This window comes from Panthera leo, chromosome A3 (assembly GCF_018350215.1).
Source record: "Panthera leo isolate Ple1 chromosome A3, P.leo_Ple1_pat1.1, whole genome shotgun sequence".
Taxonomy (NCBI): domain Eukaryota; kingdom Metazoa; phylum Chordata; class Mammalia; order Carnivora; family Felidae; genus Panthera; species Panthera leo.
Window position 1 is genome coordinate 90,775,426 of NC_056681.1, and position 15,768 is coordinate 90,791,193.

Genomic DNA, 15,768 nt, shown 5'->3' on the forward strand with positions numbered 1-15,768 from the left:
AATCTGTTCTACATTTGTACTAGAACCAGTGTGCTAGTTATCGATGTGCAAAAAAAGTTCTCTGAAATACTGTGATTGGGGAAAACCCCTTAGTGTCCATCAGTTGGGCTCTGGTCAATTCATGCAGAAAATAGTCCTTTGCACCCATTGTAAAGCATGAGATAGACTTACCTATATTCATACTCTGTAAACTCACATATATTTATGTGTGTGTGTACAGGTACATAAAGTCCCAAGGACGCACACTGAACTATTAATAGTAGTTTTCCTGGTACACGAGGTTGGCAATAACTAGTCAAGTTGAAGGTATGTGTATTTGATAACTCAGTAATACTATGTCCAACTATATTGTCACTTGAACAGACTTCCATATGAACCCAAGGAGGCATGTTCAAGAATGTTCATAACACTGTTGCTTATAATGACAGCATATTGGAAACAGTTTATGGAATATCCCTGTGGATGGAATAACTATGTGGCATGTTACATAAATGAACATATATTAATACAGATACTTCTAAAAAACAGTGAGTGAAACATTGGGGAAGGACACATATCTCCTCCTAGTTAGATGTAACTTGAAAAAAATCCCTCAATGTCGTGCATTGCTTATGGACAGACACACATCATGAAATTATTAGGCTGTAATATGGAATATATACACAAGATGAATGATAGGGGTTGCTTTTGGAAATCAAGAAAGGAAAATGAAATTGGGGAGGAGAACATGAGGGAATGCAATTTAAAATGGTCAACATCAAGGTTTTATGCTTTGTTAGTGCTGGCTCAGAGTTATGGAATGTGGCATTAAGGACTGACTTCTTCAGTATGTAAAGCCTATGAAAAATGAAATTTCTGGGGGTGCCTGGGTGGCTCAGTTGGTTAAGCGTCGACTTCAGCTCACATGATCTCATGGTTCGTGAGTTTGAGCCCCATGTCGGGCTCTGTGCTGACAGCTCAGAGCCTGGAGCCTGCTTCAGATTCTGTGTCTTCCTCTCTCTCTGCCTCTCCCCCACTCATGCTTTCTCTTTCTCTCTCTTAGAAATAAATAAACATTAAAAAAATATTTAAACAATGAAATTTCTGCTTTGTTATTGGCACCCCAGTGAAGGGCTGAGAGGGGAGACCTTGGGGTCAGTTGTTTATAGGGATCTCTGCCTCTCCCCTAGATTGGTCACACAGCCCATGGGGCCTTGCTGCTGTGTTTGCTTCCTGGCCCAGGACACAGCCTGGGTTCTGTTGCTGCTACTGGTGGTTATGTGTCTCTCCCACAGAAGGCTAGGGGCTTTACTCAGGTGATGACTTTTCCACAATGTCCTTCCACAGCCTGTTCCTTGCCAGTATTATTTTTTGAATCTGGGTGATTAAACCTGGGATCTAAATCTCTGATCTAGAAGGACCTAATCTTTAAGTCAGTGGCTGTCTAACTTTTCTGGACTACAGGCTCATACCAAGAAACACATATGTATAATTATTTATGTATAGCTGGAACAAGTTTCAGGGGCCAATGTCTACTGTTAAGTGTGATGTAGTCAAATACATTGCAGTCCATTCTTTAAAAAAAGCTGCTAGTCAGGAGCTGCTGAGTTTTTTCCAGCTTGCAGTTTGAAAGCTACTGCCTTAAAGGCTCCTCACCCAGTCTTGTCCTAGACTGGCATTTGTAAAATTGACTACTTGGTGGGGAGGGAGGTGGTTTCAGGGGAGTGTGTCATGAGGGGTGAGGATAGAATTCTAGTTTAAATGGGGTTGAATTCAAGCTGTGTGCTTTAGAGCAGCTTAGAACAGGTTAGAGCAGTGTGTGCCCTGGTGCTCCATTTTCTCACTTGTAAAAAGAACCATCAGGGGGTTGGTGATCCATGAATTAAGGGGGATTGGATATGTGACCGTCTCATGTTCTGTAAACACGATTCTGTGTGGCCACAACCCACCTCTGCGAGGCATGGCCAGCACCAAGTTCACTGAGAGAGGGCCCTGCATTTTGGAGCGAGGACCAGGTTCCAACTCTTGTTTGTACAGGCCCCAGCTGTCTAATGGTAGTGAAACTCATGGTAGAAAATGTGGGAGAGACTTCAGGAAGTTTCAGGCCATCCATTTATGATGGAGGCCTCCATTAACACTGAAGAAAAATGAACCTCCAAGTCATGGTTTGAATTCTGTGTGAGAAGGAAGGGAATGCTAGTGGCCAATGAGCCCGTGGGGACCGATACTAAAACATCTACACTTCATAGATTGTGTGGACCATGCAATGCAAAGAAACATAGTTGGCACAGATAAAGATGAAATATATGTAGATGGGCCAAGAATATCTTATTCACATGACTGTCAGTCAGAGTATATAAAAAAAATTCTCCCTCTTCCTCTGCCTCTCCTTCCCCCTCCCCACCCCCACCTCCCATAAATAGTTGAAAGATTTCTATAACAGACATCTATATACGGACTATCTAGATTCTTCTATGTTGGTATTTTACTAGATTTGCCTTACCACACTCCTCAGTCCTAACCCATCAGTCCCTCTTGTTTTATTTGATGCATTTGCAAAGTAAATGACAGAAATCAGTTTATTTCAACCCTAAAACTTCAATATGCACATTACTAACTAGATTTCAATATTTGTTGTTTTTAATGTAAAATTTACATACAATGAAATGACAAATTGTAAGTATCATCTGATGAGTTGACAAATACATAATACTTGTAATACAGTGTATATATCTAATACAACCTCCACTGAGATAGTGGACATTAGCATCAGCCCAGAAAGTTCCCTCGTGTTCCTTCCCAGGCAATCCCTGTCCTTGACCCCAGAAGCAATAACGTTAAAATTTTCCATGTGTATTAGTTTTGCCTGTTGTACAACTCTCCATAAATATAGCCATTTGGTATTTACTCTTTGTGCAAGGCTTCATTTATCCATTATAATGTCGGCTTTATCCATGTTGTGTAAATCAGTATTTCATTCCTTTTGGTTGCTGATTTCATGGTATGATTGGAATCCTATATGACATGCATACTGATGGACACCTGGGCTGTTTCCAGGTTTCGCCTATTAGAACTAAAGCAGCTGTGGACATTTTTGCACGAGCCTCTTTGTGGACTCACGTTTTCATTTTCTTAGGTCAAAAACTAGCAGTGGGATTTCTGGGTCGTAAAGTTTGGTGTATATTTAAGAAACTGCAAGACCTTCCCCAAAGTGGTTGAACCCCATTCCATTTTATATTTTACACTCCTACCAACAATGTGAGAGTTCTGCTTTTCCCTTATCCTTACCAATATTTGTTTTTTATACCCTTCCCCTCCCTTTTGTTTTTTGCAGTACAGCATTGAATAAAGAAAGCATTCATTTGTATCTGCCAGGGACCTCATCATCTCTGACCTCTCTGGAGGCAGCTCTAACCTAAACTACGGCTGTGCTTGTGTTGTGGTGCAGCCCCACCCGCAGTCCTGTCGGGGGCCTACTGCATACATCACAGGGATGTGGCTTTCAGAGGACAGTTCCATCTTAAGAGTTAACGTAAGAATAATTGATACCATTTAATGAGTATCCACAATGTCTGTGATACGCTATTCACATAAATAATCAGTTTTATTCTCCATGCAAACTCTGTCAGAGAGACATTCCAATTTAAAAATAAGGCAACTGAGGCTAAAAGAAGGTTGGTGATTGCCAAGGTCACACATGGCCAGTGAATGGCAGAGGTGAAGAGTTTGGGTTTAAAGATTTAAGCAGATGTAGTCCTCACTCCGTGCCCATTAGGTTCATAATTTACATCAGCTCATGTTGCTGAACAAAAGTTTCTAGAGCAAATTGGACTAGCATCTTTGTAAATACATCATAAATACGGGTTGGCTTTGTACCGTCAAAATGAGAAGCTCAAGTACAACCCACACGAGAATCTACGAATTTTTCAGATGCAAGTCCCAATTTAGAAATAAAATATCTTTGTAGTGTTTTTATCACCCTCTTGTTAGGCAAGATTGTTTAGATATAAAAATGCCTTGTAAGGCAGAGTGAGTTGAAGGCTTTGCTGTATTGATCATCTGATACTTCCCCACTTCCCTAAATTGTTAATTATTTTCACAGGTGACTACATCTTTACTATCTAGCCAGATTGAACTCCTTGGAGAGTAGGGGATGATGATGATGATGATGATGATGATGATGATGATGATGGTGATATTATAACTGTAGGCTTATTAAATGCCAACTACTGTGCTAAGCACTGTATTTGAGCAATCCCATTGATTCTGACAGTGACCCAGTGGGAGGCACTATGAACCCCATTAAATGGAAAAAGAAACCAGATTTGTTTGATTAGCCAGCTTGCCCAAAGTCACATAGGGAGCAAATGGAAGCGTTTGATTTTAAGCCAGCCAGCTGTGTGCCAATGCTTGGGTACTTAGGCACATCCCAAGCGGTGCATTTTATGCTTATCTGCCACCTTCACCCTCCACCCCCTGCTAGCACAGTGCATTCATTCTCCTAGTAACTCAGATCTATCTCTTCAGTTTGGCTCCAAAGAGTCCCCACCGAGTCTGGTCCTCTGTGAGGCAGCACTGTGCTAAGCTGCCTTGTGCCCTGCTTCTGAAGAGTGAAAATCGTCCTTGGAGAGGTAAGGCTTACACAGATGAAATGATTATAGAATGATACTCAGTCATGTAATGCAAGCACATGATATGATAAAAACTAGGCTGCTGATAGGTTGCACAGAGGCTGTTAAAACCCGAAAGGAGCCCTTATCTTGGTTGCTCAGCATTATATCACCAGGCGTGCAGTGGAGTCAGATCAACCAGCACACAACACAAGTTAGTGGATTTTTATGGTAATAAGCCAAAGATTGTACTGATAAGAGGCCTTCATATAATATAGTAGCTAGAGTTTATTGAACATTTACATGTGGCCGGCATTGTGCCAAACACCTCACACGTTCATTGCATTGAATCTTGGCCCAGAACTGTGTGTGTGTGTGTGTGTGTGTGTGTGTGTGTGTGTGTGTGTGCATGTGCACACCCCTGTGCCTTGGGGAGTGGAGAGGTGGTGCTGGCTAGAGAGAAGGTTATTGCTATTCCATTTTAACAGATGATGAAACTCGAGTGTCAGGTTTCTAATAATTTACTTGGAATTGTATGACTAATATATGTTAAAACCGGATTTGAACCCCTGGTCTGCCTGCCTGAAAATCTTAACACACTCAGAGCCTACAAAGTATTGAAACATATTTTAATCCTTTGAAGGGTGGTTTCACATCTATGGAGTGAATGTAACACTTCTGTGACTGGAACATATTTCGAGCTTAAGAAACGTTTCCTGAGTATCAAAACACCAGGATGGTGCTTTCCGGTGGTGTTCTGGGAGGTTTGGGGGGCACCTAATGTGTTTATGTCCTCCAGCCCCTTTCCTTCAATTGGTGCAGCTCTGTTTTTCTCCAGTTTTACATTTTGGCATTTGGCATCTTATTGCTTAAATGATCAGAAGACCAATGGCGTAGAAGATCAGATTACCCCATTCCTTGATTGCTGTAGACCCAGCATTGACTGTGTCATTTGATACCTTTAATAACATGGAGTTACTTTATTTCTGAGCTATTGAGTGGGGTCCAGCATTGTATGGTAATGGGGTAGCAGGGATCTTGGGGCTTAAAAAAAGGCTGCCAGATGTGGTAGTGGCTGTGGTGGTTCCAGGTACATGGGAAATAACATGCCTCAAAACCTGTGTCTGCCAAAGATAGTTTTGCTGGATTACCTATCCAGGACCTGGGTTGGAGACCATGCCATACATTCTTAGAGCAGTCTATTGCAGTATGCTAGCAGGCCCTTGAAAACTAAAGAATAAACAGGATCTCCAACCCAGGGCTACTCCATGGAAGAAGATTGAATGTTCAGTGCAGTCATCTGGGGCCCCTGGAGGTGTTCTTGCTATGGCAGGGCAGGCAGGAGCTACTCCCTTTTGGGGCATTGAATTATGAAAGGGCCATTTCAGGGACTGGATGTGAAAGTGTGGATATGTGTCTTTGATCTACCTCATGGTTCAAGGCTGCATGTGTCTGGCATTAGATGACAAGAGGGGATGACCTTATGGTTGGATATAACATGGCCCTGGGGTGACCAGCCATCCTGGTGTGCTTGGCACACTCCCAGTTTTAGCACTGAAAGTCCCATGTCAATCTTGAGCAAACAGAGGTGGTTGACTACTGTACATAGTCCTGGAAACCAGGGCTTCATCATTGCTTGGCCCAAGAGTCTTGTGGCATCCTCCTCACCAGCTCTGGTTCTAGACCCGTCGTCCACAGTGCTACTGAAGACCTTTTGAAAACAAAGCTAACCCTGTGCTTAAAATCCGGCGTTCTTGGCATTGGCATTTGCTACATGTATGTAGCCACACTGTAGGATCCCTACGTTGCAACCACTCCTGATGTGCCATTCCCTGAACACACCATCAACTTCCGCACCCTTATGTATGTCACCCTTTCCATGTCTGGCAACTTCATCCCATCCTCTCAGACCTGGCTGTCTTGTGTTGCTTCCCAAGAAGCCATCCTTGTCCAAGCAACCAATCATTCCTTCTTATTGGTGCTCCTACCATGTACTAGCCACAGTGCATCTAACTACTTCCTTTCTCCCCGTCCGGTCAGGTGCTGGGTTGCACACAGCACCAGGTAGCCGAGAAGCGGTGAGTGTTGTGTTCAGTGCCCAGTGTTGAAATAGCTAATTGCAGACTGGGAGGCACTTTGTTGGCAGGGCCTAGAATAGATTTTCAGTGTTTGACTCTCAACATAGTGATTTTTAAAATGTTGGTTTTAGTAGTGGACCCCGTTCCCAACCTTAAACAAAATGAAATCTTTTGTAGAACCCCATATCTAAGACAGTGAAAGTAGAGGAAAGAGATATAATTGGAAGTGAGGAGGTGGGGGGTGAGGTTGTACCTTGATTGGCCTTCCTTGACCCACCGAGGCCAGACTTCACCACCTTCAAGGATCCCAGAACTCTGGGAACGCTGTGTAAAAGCCGCTTGTTCAGAAAGAGGCTTCTGGAGCTTGTGGTTCTGAAAAAGCTCTGGGGTGAGGGGACTGGGCTCTGGCTCCAACCGTAACCCTGCAGGGCACTGCCCCTTCTAAACGAATGTGGTTGCCTTTGACGAAGGTCACTGTTGCTTCAAAAGACAAAACCAAACCAAAGCTGTTTGCAAGTCACTGTTAGAGCACTGGTGGGCGCAGTGCTGCAAGTGCTGCTGGGAGGAACAGGCGGTGGAGCTATTTTAATTAGTGGCAAGTACTTAATGATTGAAAATAGATCCTGTTGGAAAATTCAGTTGGCCCTTGCCTTTCGTTCCTCACAAATTGTGTGGACATTGCCAGGTACAGGCCACGTATTTGTGTGTTGTTAACAATGAGGGAGTTATGGCCTGCTTCGACGCATTCTGGTGTCTGATCCACCAACCTGATGGGGACTGTCACGTTCAGGTGGCCAGTCTAATGCCATTTTAGTTTTCCTTAGCCTTTCCCTGAGACAGGTGAGTTCCCAGGAGAAATTGAAACCCTTTTATCTTGCTGACCTTATGTATTTGATAAGAGCCTCACTGCAAGTGGGTAGAATGGTAGTCCAGGATGGGAAATGAGTCAGCAAACACACTCTGCCAGACAGAACACCTCGGATCTTAACTGTTGGGCAATTTGACGGGGATTGGAGGGTGGTGTGACTTAATGCCCCTGTTGCCAGTTCCTCTTCACTGTGTGCCAGCAGCGCTTCTTTGAGTCCTTGTTTTCTTTCAGAAGAGGGTTGGTATCTCTTCTCTTGTCTGGTTTTGGAGGGGAATGCTTTTAATTAGAAGGACCTTCAGCAGAGAGGGCCTGGTGGGAACAGAGTTTCTATGTGATTGTCTGAGATGGCAGCAATTTGTGGCTACAAAAATGCCTGCATCAACAAGCTTTGGAAGGTTCTGGGCTCCTGGGGGAGAAGGACGCTTCACCTCTGGCCAGAGGATGTGTCTGCCAGCTCCCATTCAAGTCTGAGAGCACTTGGCCATCCAGTAGGCCTGGGGGTGGGGGGTGGAGATGGACTGCAGTCACTGATAAAAGATTAGGGTGTCTTTGCTTTCTTTTTCAGGCTTTCTGAGGCTTATTTGCCTCATCCTGGATTCTGTGCCAGGTCCTCCTCGGCTTCCAGGAACGAGAGACATGGGTATGGTGCAGTGGGATAGGCACGGGCTCTGAGGTCAGATGGACCCAGCAGTCATTTATCCCTGCGTGACCTTAATCAAATGACTCAATTTATGAACTACAGTATCACTTCCTCTGACACCCAGGCCAGCTTGGAGGTTGCTGGTGACCTCTGGCATTATATACTTTTGGCATTATTAAAGAAGAATTCCTTATTTGAGGATTGACAACTTTCCCATGAAGGAACCTCCTTGCTCATCGCAATAGAAACTTTGCTAGAGAACCAGACCTGAATTATATGAATCTTGGTTTCAGTTACTTGACCTGAGTCTTGGTTTTTTCATCAGGAAAACTGGGATTTTAATGCCCCATAGGGTTGCTGAGGTAATTAATGAGCTAATGCTTATAAACAAAGTGACCATCACTTAACAAATGTTAGTTTATCTTCCATTAAAAACACCTACGTGTTGGGCTCTCAGTCAACTCAATCTCCCTTATACCTGCCTCTGCCTTTCCATTGTTTCATTACCACAGTCATCCAGATGCCAATGATGAAGTCTGAACTCTGTCCCAGGGACGAGAGAGATGAAGACGGGGTTCTGTCTTCATTTTGCTATAAAATCACCTTAAAAAAAATAGAGCGGGAGCTGAGAAATTAGCTCAAATGGTAGAGTGCTTGCTTAGCATGTGAGAAGTAGCGGGATCAATGCCCACATTCTCCACAGCTGAATTTTATGAAGGGGGGTCTCCCACCTGGTCCAATTTACATGAAAATGGTGGCCAAGGGAAAATGGTGGCCATGTGGCGAGCAGCTGGGTGCCCCTAGCAATGTGCCTAATGTGAGTGATGGATGGGGTGGGGGAGCTTCAACAACAACAACAACAACAACAACAACAACAACAACAACAAAGAAATACAGAAGATTAATTTGATCTTTCAAATAAACCTCAAGTGGAACTTCACTTCCTTTATTTTAGCAGCGGTGGTGGCCACATTTAGGAGGAGTTGGGGGGTGTTAGAAAGGATGGGCCACTACTGTAATCTTCAGAATTTCTATGGACAAAACCTAAAACCCAGAAACCACAAATACTTTGACAACATAAAAATTAAAAAGTTTCTGCATGCCAAAAATGCCACAAATAAAATGAAAAGACAGATATCCAACTGGAAAAAATAATTATAAATATACAACCAAAAAACTATTTTCTTTAATATACAAAGAGCTCTTTTAGGCTATTAAGAAAATAATGAATGTATTTTAAAAAAAGGCAAAAGATGTGACTAGAAAGTTCACAGAACAAGGAATTCCAAAGGCCAGTTAACAATTCAAAAAGTGTAACCTTACACAAAAGAAGGAAACCAAGTTTAAAAAAGGAGATACCACTTAGACCAAAGAAGTTGGCAAAGATTAATTGCCACATAACATGAGACCCTGGTGAGAACAAAACTTAGCTGTTGGTTTGTGTGGAAATTGTTGAGAACTTTTAGGCATGAACTTGTAGGCAATGTCTTCCAAATTAAAAACACAACATCCTTAGAACCAGCAATTCCAACCCCTTTGAATGTGTCTGTTAACAGCCTCCACTGTCTTTATAAAATAAATGTACCTAAGGACACCCAAGAAACATTAATAGTGATTATTTGGAGAAGAAAAGAGATTTGCTTTTTGTTTTTCCCACTTTTGTACTGTTTGAGCTTTTTTAGAAAAAAAATCAGATGTTCATATTTTATTATTTTTGGAAAGTTAAATTGCTTTCTAGACATAACAGCATGCTCAACAATGATAGAAACCTTACCTCTGACCTGATGGTCTCATTTATAAACCGGTTGGTATTCAGACATTTTGTTTAACAAATGAACCATCAACGAGTAAATGCAATAGGAGATGTTTTCTTAATATGTTGCCTCAAATATGTTACCAGCTATAATTCAGCAGAATGATTTCTCTGGACTTTATTGGGTCCTCTGTCACATGGCTGTGCACTTTAAGAAACCTACTGTGGGCATGTTTTCTGGCCCTAGAGCCTTGCTCCCACCCCCACCCTGTCTAGTCTGACGGTCCCAGGCCCATAGATGTGATGCTCCTTCATGCTCCATCATACACTCCTCTGTCTGCTCTCGGCTTCTGGAATGTCCTAGAAGGTTCACGGTGGAGGTGGGACTTGAGCCACTTGAGTAGGTGTAGGTAGGGATTGGAGGGCCTGAGAAGAACTACATAATCAACGAAAGAATAGAACAGTAGTTTTATTGATGAAAATAAATAGTAGGTTTTACTATTTCATGTCCGCCTCACGACCCCTGGGAGAAGTCAGCATTAGGGGCCATGTTCTGTAGGTGAGGTGACATGCTCAGAGGCCACATAGGTAGTGAGGAAGCTGAGCTGGAATTCAAAACAAAGCCTGTCTGCCCATCTCTGAAGGCCCAGCCCTTCACCACTGCTCTGTGGGGGCCTCTCATGTATGGTGTGGGGTGAGCACTAGGAAGGGTCTATCCACTGTCCCACGAGGTCACCTTAGGATTTAGCTCCAGGAGTCCTGGTGCTGGGTCTGCCTCAGAGACATTAGACCCTGGAAGGAGTACAGTCCTTGGCTGTGGTAGTTGTGATCCCATGTGTTTGCAGAAGGGGTGCCGGGGAGGAGGGATGCAGAGGAATGTCTGTTCCGGCAGAGTCTGAAAAGAAAGCAAGGGATGACATTCCTTCCTGGGAACGGAGGCTGGGCTGGCCTTGAATCATGACCCCCGTGGTCGCCGATTCAGCGCATTGCATGCATCCTAGGCTACAGAGTGCTGATGCAGGCAGTTCATCTTTGATTTTCCTTTTCATCCCCCATGACAACCACCACATAGCTTTTCCTGCAGTCTGGCTGGGTTCCCACTACCAGGGGAGGCTCAGAACTGGAGTGCCTGGAAAAGTCGCCCATGGCCACGAGAGGGGCAGAGTCACCCCAGGTGGGGTTGATGTTGCCCCAGCTATTTAACAGCTGTAGCTGGTGGGGTTGGGAGGCTCTCCAGATGCCAGAGAGGGGACTGAAAAGTAGCGCCCCAGAGGAGGAATGCTGAAGTCACTGGGGCAGGTTCCAATGGCTTTTCTTGGACAGGTTCCTTCTTGTCCCCGCTGGTGAGGGTGATTCTGCTTTTCAGTCTGAGAGGCAGCCCTAACAGTGGGCCTGGGGGACGCCAGTGTGGGGGTTGGGCAGTGTGTGGAGGCCTGGATGGAAAGTTTCTAGTACTTATGGAGTATGTCCTAAGTTCTCGGCACTGTGCTGGGTGTTTAAGGCACAGTGTCTAGTTTTTCCCCTCATAACAACCACCTGAACTATGATGTTCCCATTTCAGAGATGAGGCAGTTGAAGCTCAGGGACTTGCCATGGCCAACATGGCCAGAGTTCTAACACAGGTAACATGGGCTCCAGAGCCAGGCTCTGTATGTTGCTACTCCCAGACCACAGTTGTGTGCTCTTAGGCTGTGGGTTGTGCCCTCAGGGAGCCGGGCAGAAGTAGCTTTTCTCAGGGCCAAACAGTTATTGCTGCTGAGAGGGCCTGGGCACAGAATGGATCCATGTTGGCTCATTCAGTCAGAGCTTTTCCCTGCCCCTCCCAATCCATTCTGCTGTACTTAAGTGGCTGTCACCCACCTGGAAATGGGCTGAGTGTTGACAAACATGCCAATAAGTGAATTCCCCAGGAAATAATTCTGTTTCCTTCGAGAAGGTGTGGGGCAGGGCAGTGGAAGACTGGTGGAGCCACTGCTTGTGGGGGAGGCTGCTGAGGGAGTGAGCCCACCTCCCCCAGCCCTTGCCTGCCCCGCCAGCCCCCAGCCCTGGCTCTGGCCTCCGCGCCTCTTCAGCACTTTTGTTCTGTGCCATACAATGGAGCGTGTCCCTGCAACCAGCTGTATTATTGTCTGGAATCTGGATGTTTCCTGTCGACACTGCTTGTTTCCTGGGGAGGAGGGACTGTGCCTTCCTGGTGACACCTGAAGATCTTGACCCACTTGTGTTTGTGGAGTCTCCCTGTCCCCCCTTTATCCCCGCTCTGTAGCCTGCCTGCGTGGATCAGCTGAGTGGCCTGACTCTTGTCTTACATATCCTTGGGTCAGCATTCTCTCACATTCTAATAAGCCTGGGATCTTTTTGGGGGGCACCTGATTGGCTGGTTTGCTAGGCCTCTTAATTTATAGCCATTGGATCTCATTCGCGTCATCACATGACCCTCTTATCCTGCCATAGGATATTGCTATCATTGTATTCAAACATTAAAAAGTAAATTTTGTATGGGGACCACAATTTGGCTGAAGACCCAGGGGCCCATAGGCCTATAGCAGTGTGCTGGGTGTCCTGGGGCACGAAGAGCAAAACTGAGGCGTGGACTCCTGGTACAGAGCTTGATGGGCCCCTTGAGCTTGATGGGGACTTGGCTGAAAGTCCCTGGGAAATAGTTAGCTCTTGTGAGGGAGTGGGTACCCTATCATTGGATGTGAGGCTGTGTCATTGTGTGAATTTTTATTTTTTATTTTTTAATGTTTATTTTATTTTTGAGAGAGAGAGAGAGAGAGAGACAGAGCGCAAGTGGAGGAGGCTCAGAGAGAAAGGGAGACACAGAATCCAAGCAGGGTCCAGGCTCTGAGCTGTCAACATGGAGCCTGATGCGGGGCTTGAACTCTAACTCTCGAACCTCGAGATCCCAACTTGAGCCGAAGTCAGACACCTAACCGACTGATCCACCCAGGCACCCCTCATTGTGTGAATTCTAAAAATAATATAAAGGTGCATTAAGAAAACAGAATCAGATCATCATAATTGTTTATGGAAAAAAGTAAGACCCCTTGGCCACTCCATCACTGGGAGATGACCAGTGTTTATGGAGGGACTCATGGGTTTTGAGTCTTGGTCTCTGTGAAGATCTTGTCTTTCCTAAACTAATAGTGGCCGTTCCTCTCTCTATAGAACATGGAGAGTTTCTGGCTCTGGACCTTGGGGGGACCAACTTCCGTGTGCTTCGTGTAAGAGTAACAGACAATGGGCTCCAGAAGGTCGAGATGGAGAACCAGATCTATGCCATCCCTGAGGACCTCATGCGAGGCAGCGGCACCCAGGTATGACCCTTCTCTCAGAGCAGCCACTGGGACTCTGGGCCCCACGGGAGCAGACCCTATTCTTCCTCTGTCTGGGGGAAGGAGACCCTGACTAAGGTTCAGGTTTCCTGGCGTATGTCTGCCTGGTGATCCCTTTCTATGCCTGGAGGTTGAGTGGGGCGCCTCCATCAGGAGAGGTGCATGTGGGCCAGAGAGCAGGGAACATGTGAATGAGGCCCCGGGGTCCAGATGTACTATAGCAGGTGGTGTTTTGATTTGCCATGTCTTTTGAGGTCTGCTTGCGTGGGCTGGTTACCGATGAAAGTCTGCTGTCAGGACGCTGGGCCCACGCTGCCGGACGCCTGTGATTGGCAGTGGTGCTGCTGAATAGCAAGTCAGAAGACACAGTTGTGGTTTGACACCGCCACCTGCCACTGTGGTCATTCTGCAGCCCTCTTTGGTGTATACTTGCTACCATAGCATCACATGAAAATGGAAGTTGGCCCTTTACCTTTGTGGTTATTTGCTCTTTCTCTTCTTGACTGTCTAAAACAGAAGAGGTTTTGCACACAGGGATGGAAGCCTATTGAGAAAGCATCAAAATCTAGCTTTAGGGTGTCTGTCCCACCTAGCACTGCAGTGGACACCGTGTGCTTCCATATTGCCCCAAATCCTGCTTGGTCATCCCCATAACTTTGTGGCTTCTAGAGCATCTAAACAATCAAAGGAGTGAATGCAGAAGAAATGTGAAATCCAAGAAAGAATCCTCTCAGTAACAGCCAGAAAAAAAGGAGCAAGGATGGAATTGCCACTGTGATAGTCTCCAAACATATATTGAGCTTCTACTATGCATTGGGCAGTGATCCTTGCTGGGAATTAAAGTCCTGGCCTCTCCCCTCCGGGGCTTACAGCACAGCTGGACCACCAGGTCACACACCCACCCCTCACAGAAGGTCATAAGTGGGTTGAAGTGGATGAGTGACTGTCAGGAGGAGGAGGAGCTGACACATGATGACCCATTGTGTGTCAGGCTGAGCAAAAGCTTTTTGTATGCATTTTCTCCTTTTGTCCTCATGCTGGCCCTGTGAGGCCGAGTGTTCATGTTATCTGCTTTATAGATGTGGAATTGCGTTTTAAAAGATTGAGTGAATGACTTGGCTTTAGATCATAGGGTGGTTGGGGCCAGAGGCACAACACAAAGCCCGATTGATGACATTAGAACCTGCATCTGCACAACTCTAGGGGGCTCCGTCCACTTGGTAGGCCACACGATGTGGTCCATGTGAGTGGTGCTTCCTGGAATTAGGCAACATGGTGGTCCTAGATCCCGACTACCTGCCCTGCTTCCAGAGTAGGAGGTGCCCCCTGGAGGGGCTGGTGATCCTACAGACAAGAAATCTTGTGGGGCAGGCCCTTTGGGGGCTGTCCCTCCCAAGAGTTCCCCCAGGGGATCCCTTCTATGGAGGGGACTCTCACTGCCACCACACCAGAAGTATCTGGCCAGGTGGTGGGTATCAGCCACGGGTCCAGCATTATTCTCTGCTCTTGGGTGTCCAGGGAACCTGATCTCCCCTTTCAGCTGCTCTGCAAGAACCTTCCTTGGGGTGTTCTTCCTGCTCCTTCTTCAGCTTCTCTCAGTCCAATCACTGAAGACATTCTTGGATGATAGCACTGCTATAGGGATCACTCTCAGCTTGAGCGGTGGTTATTCCTGTTGTATTTTCTACCCAGCGTGTACGCAATAAAAGAGTGAATGGAGGAAATGAAATCCAATAAGATGCCCTTCCAGTGTGGTCACCTTTTCTTAGGCCTTAGAGTTTAGAAGAGGTGGGGCCTAGTGTATGGTTCTCACCACACTGGGCCACCTCCTCAGAAGGAAATTTCAGACCACAAGTAGATCATGTGGGGGAGATACTTTTAGACTCTTTATTTGTCCCTGGGTACAGCTCTGAGGGTAAATCTGCTTTCCTTGTTTTAATGCTGGGGTTGGACTAGGGAGGCAAAGTCCTTGAGACTGAGATTTGAGCTCTCACATAGCTCCAGGACATACAGACAATGTCTATTAAACATTTGAAAAAATTTGAAAAAAAAAATTTGAAAAAAAAATTTTTTTTTGAAAAAAAATTTTTTTGAAAAAAAATAAAAAATCTGAGATCCACTGGGCAGAAACATAAAGCTATTGTGATATTTTAAAAGTTTTGAATAAATGGAAAAGTGCTAAATAAAAATGAAACCTAAGAAAATTAGAAGAAAATATAGGTGTTTATTTCACCCTAAGGAAGGGAAAGAATACTATATGCCTAAAGCAGAAACCAGTTGGTAAGAAGATTGGAATGAAATTTATAGTGGATATTTTAGTGGTGGAATTGCTGGTGCTTTTTTTCCTCCCTATATTTTCCTTTTCCTTTTTTTTTTTTTTGGATGGTAGGTATCAGTCTTTTAATTGGGAGGAGAGCAAATGGATTTTAAACATAAAGTTTCATTAAAATCAAGACCAAATCACCAAACCCTAAACTTGCAAAGGTTTCTGAGGATCTGTGA

At 45.0% G+C, this 15,768-nt stretch overlaps 1 protein-coding gene across 1 annotated transcript in view; it reads left to right on the forward strand.

The window, feature by feature from the left end:
- HK2 (hexokinase 2) overlaps positions 1-15,768 on the forward strand; it is a 61,823-nt gene that overhangs the window by 21,916 nt on the left and 24,139 nt on the right. The window contains exon 3 of the mRNA XM_042932812.1: positions 13,100-13,248. Within this exon, the coding sequence (XP_042788746.1) occupies positions 13,100-13,248 (149 nt within the window). The remainder of the gene's footprint in view (positions 1-13,099; positions 13,249-15,768) is intronic.